General features: G+C 43.6%; 1 protein-coding gene across 3 annotated transcripts in view; it reads right to left on the bottom strand.

Annotated features, from left to right (window-relative positions):
- SH3RF1 (SH3 domain containing ring finger 1) overlaps positions 1 to 13,328 on the bottom strand; it is a 217,346-nt gene that overhangs the window by 179,604 nt on the left and 24,414 nt on the right. The window contains exons 1-2 of one of the 3 annotated variants that reach the window (XM_032332579.1): positions 9,768 to 9,856; positions 7,374 to 7,861 (exon numbers count right to left, since the gene is read on the bottom strand). In XM_032332579.1, coding sequence (XP_032188470.1) covers positions 7,374 to 7,766 — 393 coding nt within the window. In that variant the 5' untranslated portion in view covers positions 7,767 to 7,861; positions 9,768 to 9,856. Of the gene's footprint in view, positions 1 to 7,373; positions 7,862 to 9,401; positions 9,492 to 9,767; positions 9,857 to 13,328 lie in introns of those variants that run through there. The other 2 variants (XM_032332578.1, XM_032332580.1) reach the window with 2 other exon arrangements.

Below are 13,328 nucleotides of genomic sequence, written 5' to 3'. Positions count from 1 at the left end.
CGAGGGAATGGTAATCAAAGTAGGGGAAATGGGGAAAGAACCCCGCAAGGATAGCCAGAGAGAATGAACATTCATCAGGTTGTTTCTCACAGGAAAGGGACCAAAACAACTGAGCTCATGTCCTCATTTTGCATAGCTCTACTTTCCTTTAGTGATCTTTTGAATTTCTTCTCTAGTATTTGGTTCTTGTCACCCAATTAGAAATGATATTAAATTCCTTGTGAGGAAGACTGATCATTTTTATAGTAATGATACTCATAATAATATATCCATTTACAGGGACTTTATAATTTTCAGAATGTGTGCACATTAATTCTTGCATTTATCCATAAGGTAACTATTAACCAGTACAGAAAATGTTAACCAATTTTTTTCATTAACATTTAAAGTATTATTTGTTTCAGGGGTACAGGTCTATGATTCATCAGTCTTACACAATTCACAGCGCTCACCATAGCACACATCCTCCCCAATGTCTACCACTCAGCCACCCCATCCCTCCCACCCCTGCCCCTCCAGCAACCCTCAGTTTGTTTCCTGAGATTAAGAGTCTCTTATGGTTTGTCTCCCTCCCAGGTCCCATCTTGTTTCATTTCTCCCTCCCTTCCCCCACAACCCCTTGCCCTACCTCTCAAATTCCTAGGAAACAGAACAAAGAAAGGGGTTAAGGACAGATAAACTGTTCAGAGAATATACAGCTAAGGATCCTTAGAAGGTAATTAGAAATCACATCACTCAATCATTCATTCCTGCACTCATTAAATCTGTTATGGGTTGAATTGCGTCCCTAAAAAAATATGTTCAAGTTCTAACCCTCAATACCTGTGAATGCAACTTTATTTGGAAATAGAGTCAAAGTGATGTAATCAAGTTAAGATGACGTCATATTACTTCAGCATAGGCCCTATTCCAAAGACTGGTATCTCATAAGATAAGGAAAATTTGGACAGAGACACACTGGGAAGGAATGTGAAGATGGAGGAAGAGACTGGAGTGATGTGTCTACAAGCCAGGGAACCTCAAGGACTGCCAGAACCACCAGAAGCTAGGAAGAGGCAAGGAAGGATTCTCCCCAGAGAGTTTCAGAAAGAGCACGGCTCTGCCAATACCCTGATTTCAGACTCCAGAACTGTAAGAAAATAAACTTCTGTTGTTCTAAGCCACCCAGTTTGTGGTACTTTGCTATAGCAGCTCCAGGAAACTAATAAAACATTCATTCAAAAATCTCTTTTTGAGTGTGTAATATGTGCCAGATACCACAAAGGATTCTTAAAGTGCAAGATGAACCAAACTCAGCAATCCTTGTACCCCCTACTCCCCGCATGGAGCTGGGGGACTTAAGGTTCTACAGTTCCGTGCTGACGAAGTCTGGAAAAGCCGAACAGCCAGTTGATGACAGCAATGGAACCCAAGGCCAGAACCTCTGACCTCCAAACCACACTCCTGCCATGCACCAAGCTAAAGAAGGTCTGGTTTCCTGGTCTACTGTCACTACAGCTTCATTTGTCCCTTTAAAACAACAACAGTGAACACAGTAAGGGCAGTAAAGACACCAGAACCTCCACTTAAAACCTGTCCCTATCTGAAGTAGCACGAGAACCCAGGAAGAATGTCTGTCACTTAAGCAGAGTGTGGGTAAGGGGAGGAAGCTACTGGAATCAGACAGGCTGCGGTGAAACCCTATCTCCATTACTTTCTAGCTAGGAGACCTAGAACAGGTTATTCAACCTCTTTTGGTCATCCTTTCCACAACCCTAAAATGAGAATGATACAACAGAATGCCCTCTTATACATCGGTGATAGCACAGTGAAAGCTACGAAGATAAATCATTAAACAGAAAACCTCAAACTGCAGAAGAACACATATAATGTCACCCTATTTCTATTAATTTTTTTTCTGGAAAAACACACACACACACAAAAACCTCTTCATAGTAGTCACTCCTGGAGATTAAGAATGGAGAGATTAGAAGTCTTGATTTTCTCCTTTACATCCTTTTCCACCATTCAGTTTCTTACTATGAGCATATATTACCTTAATTTCTAAAACAGGGAGAAAAATCCTAGTCATTTAAAATGAAGCATGATAATTCAATGAGTTGTTCACTTAAACTAGGTGCATATCTCCCCATGTGTATTATACCTCAATAAATAGGTGTGATGTTTTTAATGAGACAGATACATGTGCTCAGACATGAAAAGGTCATTTCTATTTTAACTCAGCCATTCAGAAACAGCCAGATGCCTCCCTCATCCAAACCACCAAATGAAGGCATCAATTCCTGTGTCAGTGCCGAACTGTCTTCCACTGAAGGGAAGCACGTCCCATCCCTCCTAATCCACACTCTCTCTACTCTTTGACCAGACACTTAGTTCAGGGGCCACAATACATGAACTTCACTATAGAGACTTATTCCATTTCTTATCCCATAGCTTGATGCTTCACTATATGCTGCCTTCTTTGTTGTTTCTTTTGTTCTACCTCCCCATAAACTCTTTTTCAACAGAAACGTGCATTAAAGCCACCTCCGTTCTAGGATAGCTCATAGCACAGAACCGAACCAGAAAAAATTTCTCCACAGGTACCTGTTCACTGACTGGAGGTTAAAGATGGCCAATGGGGCAATTCATAGCAGTAGTTTCCCATACCCTACCCTGACTTTCTCTCCTACCCTTCCTTCAATTCTCTTCTTGCCACTTTTCCTTTGGCCAATGCCTCAGACCCACAATGTCCAGTAAAGCACCCTCTTTAAACTCCACTTATAGAAGAACCTGAGAGATAAATAAGTAGTAACAGTTTTCTCCTCCCGACCCTTCCTTCTTTAAACCTAAAATTTTCTGTTTCTGATCATAAACCTTGTCTATTTTGTGAAACTATGCCAGGCCACTTGGGCAGTTGAGGGGGGTAGAGGGGACCAAAGAACTGCTCGAAGTTACTGTACGTTGGGAGTAAAGAGCACAGAACTTTTGGACTCCTGCAGGTCTTAGGGGGAACCAGGACAGAAGGGACTGGCAGTGGACCAAGGCCATTCAAGAGGATGACATTCAGGAGTACATCCACAGTTAGCATTTAGTTTGCTAGGACTGCCATAACAAAGTAATACAGATCAACTGGCTTTAATAACAGATACATATCTCATCAGTTCTGGAGACTAGAAGTCTAAGATCAAGATGTCAACAGAGTTGTATTCTTCTGGAAGCCTCTCTCCTTAGTTTGCAGATATCCATCTTTGTGTGTCTTCACATGCTCTTCCTTCTATGTCTCTCTGTGTCCTAATACCCTCTTATAAGAATACCAGTCATGGGGCACCTGAGTGGTTTAGTGGGTTCACCGTCCAACTGTTGGTTTTGGTTCAGGTCATGATCTCAGGGTTGTGAGATCAAATCTCATGTTGGACTCCAGGCTGGGCATGAAGCTTGCTTAGGATTCTCTCTCCGTCTGTAAACCCCGTTCTTGCTCACTCGAAAACACAAAACAAAACAAATACAACTCATACCATGGATTAGGGCCTACCATATGACCTCATTTGACCTTAATCAGCTCTTTAAAGTTGCTATTCCCCAAACACAGTTGCATTCTGAGGTACTAAGGGAAACGACCACATCTTATGATGGGGGGAGGGGGGGAGGTCAGGGGCACAATTCAGCCCATAACAGTCAGCAACAGGGAAAGGGAGAGAAAGGAGCTGCAAGTGCAGCTATGGAGAGATGAAAGCACACTCTACATTTGGAGAAGGAAATTTCACCTCTTCCCCCAAATCTAGAATTCCCTTTCTCTCTCAGTCCTTTGACACAAAACTCCCATTTCCATTCTGAGTCCTGATGACTGCTGATTCCTAATGATTCATCTTTCTAATCCCAAATGCAGAGCCCTTACTAGCTCTACCACTCCTCTGGCCCTTAACCCTATGTGGCCTGTGGTGGCTCTTGATAACCTTGTACATGACTCACTTGAGGCTTCCTCTCAGGTCACTATCCCATCCCACGCTCAATCCACGTTCACCTTACACTGGTTCTTCACAGGATTCATACCTGTCCCACTACAGATCAAGGCCACTGGAATACTCTTCTCCTTCTCCTCGCCTGCCCAGCCCTCTCTCAACTAATTAATAGCATCTTATCCTTAAGATCTCAGCTCAAATGCCTCTTTCTCAAGAAAGCTTTTGAAGATACCCCCCACACACAAACACACATCTACCCTAAACACAGGCCTTCTCCTATCCTCTCTCCTAGCTTTCTGTCATAACACTACCAAATTTAATTACATACTTGCATTGTTATTATGCTATTAACATGTGTCTCTCCCACAAGACTGGCATATACTCATAAGTACATAAGTGGAATCCGTATCTGGTTGATCCATCATTACCTACTGGGCCGCTAGAGCAGTGTCTGGCACCCATAAGTGCTCAGTAAATATTTGTTAGCTAAAGGAAAGAATAAATGAAGTTGAATTAGTGTAAATCAGTGATTATATAGATTTATTTTTGCTGAATAAACTCACTTTGAGATAGAGGCAGTGTGAAATCATTAATGATTCCTAGATGACACACAGATATGAAGAGATCTTGAACCAATGGAACCATTCACAGAAAGCAGAAATTTAACGGTTCTCCTATGTCACAATTCTGTCAAAATTACTTAAACATGTTTTCTATATGGAATTTTGCATGTGTATTAATTTTTTTATATATTATCTATATTCTGCAGGTATTTTTAGTCCTTTAAATAGGTTATCTGCAGTCCCCCTCTCCCTGTGGCTCATTCCACTGCTCAACTTTGGCCTAAAACCAACAGAATTCTTTACATGGGATAAAGAACTGAAAGAGCCCCATAGTGACTCCAATTCAACACTTTTTCATTCTCTCCTTCATACTGAGCAGGAAACACTCAAATTCTGGGAACAAGATCTGTGTCACACATTGGAAATGTTCATATCTGCTGATAACACTCAATCTACCTCGGCTAAGTGCATGAGGAAGCCACATGGTCACAATCTAAGGGAACACAGAACATAACTAATACACTGAAGCAACATTCCATATGTTATCACTTTCAGCTTTACGCAACATGTGGAAACAGGCTCCTGCACCACTTGGTTGTGTCAGAACATCTAAAAGAGGAGAATGCATGTTTGGGATTTATTATGGTCACTCACCTCAGGAAAGTGGCCAAAGGAGTGCATTACAACCTCCACATGTCTGTATGTTACAGATTTCTTTTTTAAAAGAAGTATTTTCTGGGATGTACTTATCCTTCAGGTACTTGGACTATTTGTGCAACCCTGGTTCCTTTGAATGTTTGAAAGCAAAAGGTACCAGTAACTACTAATGAGAAATTATTTTACAATAGAAAACAAAACTGGTCTTTTTATAAGTATTGCAGCATTTGCATGAACTCAGATTACTGAGTAATTTTGTTTCTTGTTTTGTCCTCTGCTCTCTGTGCCTCCCCACCCCTTAAAGTAACAGACACCATCTTCTGTTTTTTTAACCTCAACTATTTTATCCAAGTTCACCAGGGCTTCTCAGTGAGTAATTTTCCTCATGCTAAAGAAAAAACATGCAGCAAACAGGAACTCATATAAGCCAGAAAAATAACAGTAACATCATCAAAACCTCAAAATAATTTACCCAAGAAAAGTGAAGCTCAATTTTGAGAGCTTAGCAATTGAAATAAATGAACATTACAGCATTATACAGTCAATTTTTATGTTTTTAAAGAAAACTTAAAATTCAAAAGACATTAAGTTGAATGCTTGAAACCCTTTTCTTAAATTCCTTTTTTATCAGTAATCAAACATTCAATGCATTGCTCACAACAGGTAAAGCAATGTGTCAACAACTAAGACACTTCCATTCATAGCCAGAGGCTACAAGTCTCTAGTCTAATTAACAAGGAAATAAAATCTCCAAAGAAGCAAATCTACTCCCTCATTAAGCTAAGCAGACCTGGGTCACATGTCTCAGAAATGACCAAATTGATCACTGGTTGTAAGGTTAAAATATTAATGATTCTATAAATAGTCAATGCACCAGTAAACTCCATAAAATAAAGGAAATCCTAGGGAAGTGTTATAAGCAGACCAACTTCACAATACATGGGCTTCAAATATGCAAAGAAAACTACCCTAGCCCAAAGTTCTCACTATCTTTAAAAAAAAAAAAAATACAAATCAAAAGAAGCCTGATATCCTACTAAGCAGTTGTTTCCTAGTAATAAAACTCTTTCCTATTTTACATCCAGTGATATAAATACTTTCTATCATTTTAAAGGATGAACTTCAGAAGGAAGTGAGGGAATGGTATAGCTTCTGATATTCACATCTGTGAATTTATACTATATAATGCCTATCCCAATGGCTATTGTAACACTAAATGAAAAAAGTCAGTTATGAGTGTTCTCCCATGAATATTTGAAAAAAATTTCTTATGCAAATTAACTGTTCTTCAAAACTATATTTTGTCAGTTTGGCCAATTATCAAAATTGTTTCTTCCAACAAAAATGAAATTATTTTAATTATCTGATGCTCATGATCACTTCTTATCTTTACAAAAATGAGAATGTGTTTTACTAGAATACCATCGCCCACAACATAATATAGATCTATTCAAAATAACTTACCTTCTAGGAATTTAAAATATGGTAACTGCCCAAATATTTAGGTTCATTTAAAATTATTTCAGCCCAAACCCAAAACCCCAGAAAAATCATTTTGATGGAAACATTTCATTTCACTCCCTACATAACCCAACATAAAGCTAGGTTTTCTGTTACACGTAGTGCTAAAAGACATTTCGTTGCTACAGCAACGAACTCAGCTACCTGTGGCCATGATTTGTTAAGAATTCCTCCAACCAGTAAATTCTGTGCTGTGCATTCATAAAACCAAGAGAATGGCTAGAATAGCTCAATGCAACATAAAAATAAAGGTTTAATTTCCAGCTTATGACTCACCCACATAGATATGTGTAACTTGTATAATATATGTACATATATACATAACTATGGTTCTCCCAACTCCATGAAAAAGGGGAAAATCATGCCAAATTTCCATTTTAAAATGGGCACCAAAAAGCTGCTTTGTTTTAGATTTCAGTGAATAATTGCTACCTCTTCCCCAAAATTTATCTTAAATGGTAATAGAGACTATCTGGAGAGAAATTTTAAAAACACAAATTTGTTATTTATATCCACTCACATTCCAAAAGAAAAAAAAAAAAAAAATCCTGAGGCATAATTTCCTGTCTGTTCCAGTAAGTGTAGCTTCTTCAGCAATGAACTGATTTAGAAAGTATCAAGCAAAAGCATAGAGAAAAAAATGGAGTTGTCACCACCTTCATTCACCAAACTGCTTCTGCAGGCTACTCACCCTCACCGGGGGGCTCCAGGCTTGCACCCGTGGCTGCTGTCCACCCTGGGAGCTCTGCAAATCTTTTGAGCTACAATTAGCCACAGTGCTACTCTGAGCCCTTAATGCATTTGTGCAGTTCGTCCCACTGCCCCCACCAGGGCCAGGTTTCCAAGGCCTCTGCTTGATGCCATCCAGAAGTCTGACCAGCAGGATGTTACTTGGAAGCTCCTCAACACCCGAGCCAACAAGAGTCCTGCACTCGGGACATCGGAGTTCATTTCGGGAACCTACAATCCCCAGCAAACATCGTTTGCAAAACGTATGCTGGCAAGGCAAGACCTTTGCCGAAGCGTCAAGCCGCTCTAGACACACAGGACACTCCAGAAGATCCAACAAGGAAGATTCATCCATCTTTATCTAGTTTACTGAGAAAAAGGCTTCAGAAATGTTCATAGTTGTGTGCATCCCTTAAAGTGATTCATGTAACATCCATTTCAGATTTTGCTCTGGAGTAATGGGGGAGGGGGAGGAGAGAAGACAGAAAATTAGTACTGTTATTTGGGGGAAAAGGTTCACAGAGGAGCCAAGAACCAAAAAGTACACAAGAGTGCTTCCTCTAAATAGTGCAGCTTTGCTTTGGAATGTGGTTCCTGAAGTCCAAAGTCAATAATTAAAATCAAAATGGGCTTTTTAAACAATTCAAAATTATTCCCTAAAGATATCTAGGAGTTCACTGTGCAGAAATATCTATCAAGTACTATACAGAATTCCTGCAATAAAATGGGATTTATGAAATGCAATAAAGAACATTATTTCTTCAGCCCTCAAAGTGATATTGGCTGCCTTAATCAAGTCCTCAACTCATGAGAAGCTGAACAGAAGCAACCGAAAGTTTCCTCTACCTGAAATTACTTTTAAACACAACAAACTTCCCAATCTTTAAGCTACTTTAGTGTTTAAGAAACCATGCCTCATGTGATCACTTGCGGTAAATGATCCCAATATTAAATACATATGTTTCTTCGCTGCCCTTAAAAATAGAACTGTTTCATCTTGCCCAACCAAAATGAGCGGAAGGTTGACAATTCTAAAGGACACAACTAAAGATTTGTTTAAAAGCAGCTGAAATATAAAAGCACCCTTCAGGGCAGTGGTTGACAAAACTCTGAAACGGATTTCTGAACGGCCTGTCCTAATCCCATTCAGAAAATCTGGCAAAATTATCACCAAAAGAATTTCACAATGGAATGCTGGAATGAAAACTGTGAGCGTAATATGAAAATGGGACCATTCAGGAAAAAGCATTTAAAGCCGTGACTGCGCCGCTCTCCCCTACCACCAAAATAAATGTAAAGGGGAATACCTAAGAGAAAAAGGGTAAGAAGACTGTGATGGAAGCATTAACAGCTGTTCTGGACAGAGCCGGGAAGCGGCGAGCCCCAAGGCTGCGCCCCTCTCCCACGCTGCCAAGCACAGGTACTGCCAGACCCGCAGGGAGGCGCGGCGGCAACTCGCCGCAGACACACCCCGGAGCCAGGTGTTGGCGACCAGGGACAGGGAAGGTCCCGGGCTGGCGCTGCAGCCTGGCCACTGCCGGAACCGGGATCTCATTCAACAGCACTCCTCTCCACCACCCTTGGGGTCAGGCCGGGCACATAAATCCCCCCCCCCCCAACGACTGCTGGAAGTTTTCAAGGACTTAAAAATAAATCCGCAGCCTTAAGTTGCGAAAGTCAGCCCCACAGAGTGCCACCTTTCGGGAAACATCTATGACGCCGCAGAGATCAGGCGGGAGTCCCCAGAGAGAACGAACCACGGGAGAGAAGGGAGTGCCGGGCTGCGCCCGGGGAGACCGCGGCACCGAGCCCGGGCAGCTTCCTGCCGGGAGTCGGCAGCCCGCACCGTCCCGGCTCCGGGCCCACGGGGACCCGAGGGCGGAGGGACTTGAGGGACCGACTAGCGCCGAGGGGAGCGGGCGCCCCGACCACCTCCTCCATGGCCGCGGGCGTCTGCCCGCGTCTGCTCCCGCACCGCCCCTCGCCCTACCTCGCGCCTCGGCTCCTCCTCTTTGTTCGCGGCCCCGCAGCGGCGGCGGAGCCCGATGCAGATGCGGCCCCGCCGCGCCCGCCTCTCGCAGCGTCTCTGACGCCGCGGCGGCACCCGGAGACTCCTCTCTGCTGCCCCCCTCGCGCGCGCACACACACACTCCGCCGCCGCCGCCTCCCACTTTCCCAGCCGAGGAGGGCGGAGGAAGAAGAGGAGGAGGAGGAGGAGGAGGAGGAGGACGCCGAGCCACTGCGGGCGCCCGGGGCGCGAGGGGGCGGCCCCGCACCACAGCGCCTCCCCCCGGAGCGGGCGCGGCACCTCCGGGAACTGCGGGCCCGGCGCGCCTTCCTCCCCGCGCTGAGGTACCTGCGCGCGGTTCCCGCCCCCTCCCCCGCCGAGGGCGAGTGGGGGCGGGGGCCTGAGGGGGCGCTGGAGAGCTGAGAGTCCAGGAAGCGGGGTCCCCAGGAGCGACGGAGGTAGACGGTTTGGGGGCACACGCCTCTCCCTGAGGGAAACGCGCCTGAAAAATGAAGCAACCGGAGTGGGAGAGGGTTGGGAGAGGCGGCGGAGTGAAGAAGGACGGCGCCATGGAGCGGGGGCCGGCCGCGTCCTACTCAGGCCCAGTGGTGCCCGGCGGCCCGGGACGGACGACTCGGGGCGGGACCGGCTGCGGCGCGGGAGGGGCGGGGGCCGGGGAAAGGGCGGGAGCAGCCCTGGCGGGAACGGATCCCACTTTCCCTTGCATCTGTACGCCCAGGCCTGCGGAGACACTTGGTAGAGCGAGAGTTAAGTGTCGTTACCCCGAGGTCCGAGAGGGGCCCGGTGGATCAGCGGGGAAACAGTCCCAGGGCAGCTGTCCACCCGCCCGTGCTCTGGCCGCCGCTGGCCGGCACTGCTCCCCGGGCCTCCTGCGTCCAGGCATCACGCTGCCTCCCCGGGGCACAAACCCGAGCCCGCTGGGAGGATGGCTGACCCAGAAACTCAAAATGGGAGGGGACAGAGACGAGGAAAACAGTTGCGGGGATTTACTGTTGTACCCGCCCTAAATGGGGAAAACTCCAAAGTCTGACCCCAGGTGAGCTGGCACCGGGGAGCGAGCTGAGAGGCGCCTCTTTTATCTGAGCCTGGGAGGCAGCCATAACCGTCACTGTAATCTTTGTTTCGGTTGCCGCAGGCGCACACCTGTAAACTCTGAAATGTAGTTTTGAAAAACATGTCCACAGGTTTTGAGATTTGTTTTTCAGAACTCGATTCAGAGGGGGAAACAAATTAAAATTTTGTCATTATCTCAAGGTTGCCTTGGTTTTATTTGCATTCCCCATCAACTTAAAAAAAGGTATCCCAAATACCCTTCCTCAAAGGTGTGCAGAAACTGAAAATAAGAGGACTTGAAGATATTGTGCAAGAAATCCCTGCCTAGCCAGCGAGCAGGGTGACATTCTGAAGGGGAGCCAGATTATTTTCTAGTCTCCACCCAGGCCGCTGCTGAACTATTCGAGAACAATGAGATCACCTAAGAAAGAGAAAAAAAAGTTAACAGTTAATAATTATCATTCATTGTATGTGCTAAACATTCTGCATCCATTAATTCAATCCTTCTGTAGTCTCAGACCTTATGCCTCCTTAGCTTTGTTCTGAATAGATTAATATGCTGAGAATCATATTGTGTGAATACCAGAAATAACAGCCGCTTCCCCCTCCATTAGAAGCGAGCAAATACATGTGCATTCGGGCTGAGAAAGCAAGGGAAAGAATGAACAGCATGGAGAATTTTTCATCCAATAATCTAAAAAGAAGGCACTCTGAAAGTGACTACTTAGCCTGTATTCTGCAGCTAGACCTGTGCAGATCAAAGTGGGGCTGACTGGAAGATTATAGTAAGTAAACATAAATATGAGTATATGCAATGTATAGTTCTTAAAACCGAAGTTCAAAGAGGTTCATTTCATCCCCAGGTCACGCAGTCAGTTGGGCTGAACCAAGACTCAACCTCAGATTTCTGGATTCCAAGTACCCTTTCTTACAAAACGCCTCAGGCAAAACTAAGAGTACTATATCTGCTCCCAGGGGAAAGAAGACACTGTTAATCATGTAATTACTCTGGAGAGCAAGGGACAATTTTTTTGTTCTTATTTTCGTTTTTTGTTTGTTTTTACGGAGAACAGTATATAAGGTCATGGGTGGAATGGTGCAGCTCATGAAACTAGACCAGAAAATCAGTAAGTCACACCCATTACCAAAGAACTGAAGACAGTGTGTCCAAGACTAAAGTGAACAAGGGAGCCCCCCAACACATCCCATGAATAGTAACTGGCACATGGCTGCCGTTCTTTGAACGTCCCTGGTGCTAGTTCACTATGTTTTGTAGAACACAACTCTTCTATTAGCCTTAATTACTCTAGCTGTAAAAGCAAGTTTTAGGCAAATTAAAATTAAATTGAGCCATCTTTCTTCTGTCAAATGGTGAAAAAATAATACCTTTCTTAGAGTGTTCTTGGAAGAGTCAATGAAATAATGTGCTGGTTCTTTGTAATCTGCACCTCTCTATTAAAGAAAGATCTCATTATCGTTATCTGCCAAAAATTACCCTGGCAGAGTTATACTGGGTAAAATCCTTCCCACGGTCTTTGAAAAGTTTGAGAAAACACTAATACTTGCAAAATCCAATCAAGAGAATACTATAGGGGAAGGAACAGTTGGGGAAAGAGAAGCATGTTCATCTTATCACTTCTGGGAATTGAACATAAAGAATGTAAGTATGATATACTTATGGCCCCTATGACTTTGAGTAGATACAAGAAAAATATAAACACACCCTGTACACAGTAATGATAGCTTGGCTTAATACAATTCTGGTCCTCCCAAGACTTCAAAGTACTTTCATAAGAGTTATCTCATTTATCTTCTAGGCATCCCTCTGAAACAGTAAAGATAGATATAATCGTCCCCATTTGCAGATGGGAAAAAATGAGGTGTAAAGCATTTATTGCTTTTAGTAATAATGTTATGACACAAATCAGGCTTTTAAATTCCCAGACCAGAGCCCTCTTTTGTAAGCTTTGGGGTCATGCTTATACATGCATATACCTACATGTATCTGATCATCATTTTCCTTCAAAACTTATCTGGCGCCTAGCTGCTGTGACATTGGAAAATGCAAGCACTGTTTACCCAGTTGTTTAAACTAGAAACCTAGGGGTTGTCTTCGATTTCTCCCTTTCCTCTCCATCCCTCTCCATCAAGAAGTCTGCCAGCTATCCCCAAAATACCTCCATTACACTTTTATTCAAGCCACCATCACTCTTTTCCTCTGGCCCTCCTAACCCGCTTTTCTTCCACCCCTGTCCCCACAGTCTTTACCCTGAATATAGTGACACCCAGAGCAAAATACAAAAAATGCATAAGAGATCACATTATACCCTTTCTCAAACCTCACCAATTTCTTTCTATCATAGTGGGAATAAAAATTAGGCACCTTCCCTATCTTATGAGTTCATGTGTCACTTGGCCCCTACATCATCCTGTTTGTCTTCTTCATAGTACTGTCCAGCATCTCATTTTTTGATTCCTAATTTATTGCCTATCTCCCTTACCTGAATATAAGCTCCCTGAAAACATGGACCGGGTCTGTCTTCTTTACCATTGTAGCCTGGACAGCCAACCCATGGTGGATACCAGTGACTGATTCTCAAATAAAGAAATAATCAAGTATAGAATTACATGTATTACAATCTTAAAGCTACATACATACTTAGTGCTTCACTGGCCCACAGATAGGAAATCAGTCAATGTTCCAAATTCCATTGACAGCCTTTCTTATAATCTATCAGTCAATAAGTTTTTATGTAGAAGATGAGGACACGATTCTCTTCTCAGTTAAGCTGCAGAAAAAGCTACGTATCACATACCAGCTATGTAACACAGAAC

The sequence above is a fragment of the Mustela erminea genome, chromosome 2 (genome assembly GCF_009829155.1).
Source record: "Mustela erminea isolate mMusErm1 chromosome 2, mMusErm1.Pri, whole genome shotgun sequence".
Classification (NCBI taxonomy): Eukaryota; Metazoa; Chordata; class Mammalia; order Carnivora; family Mustelidae; genus Mustela; species Mustela erminea.
This window is presented reverse-complemented; position numbering and strand designations above follow the sequence as displayed.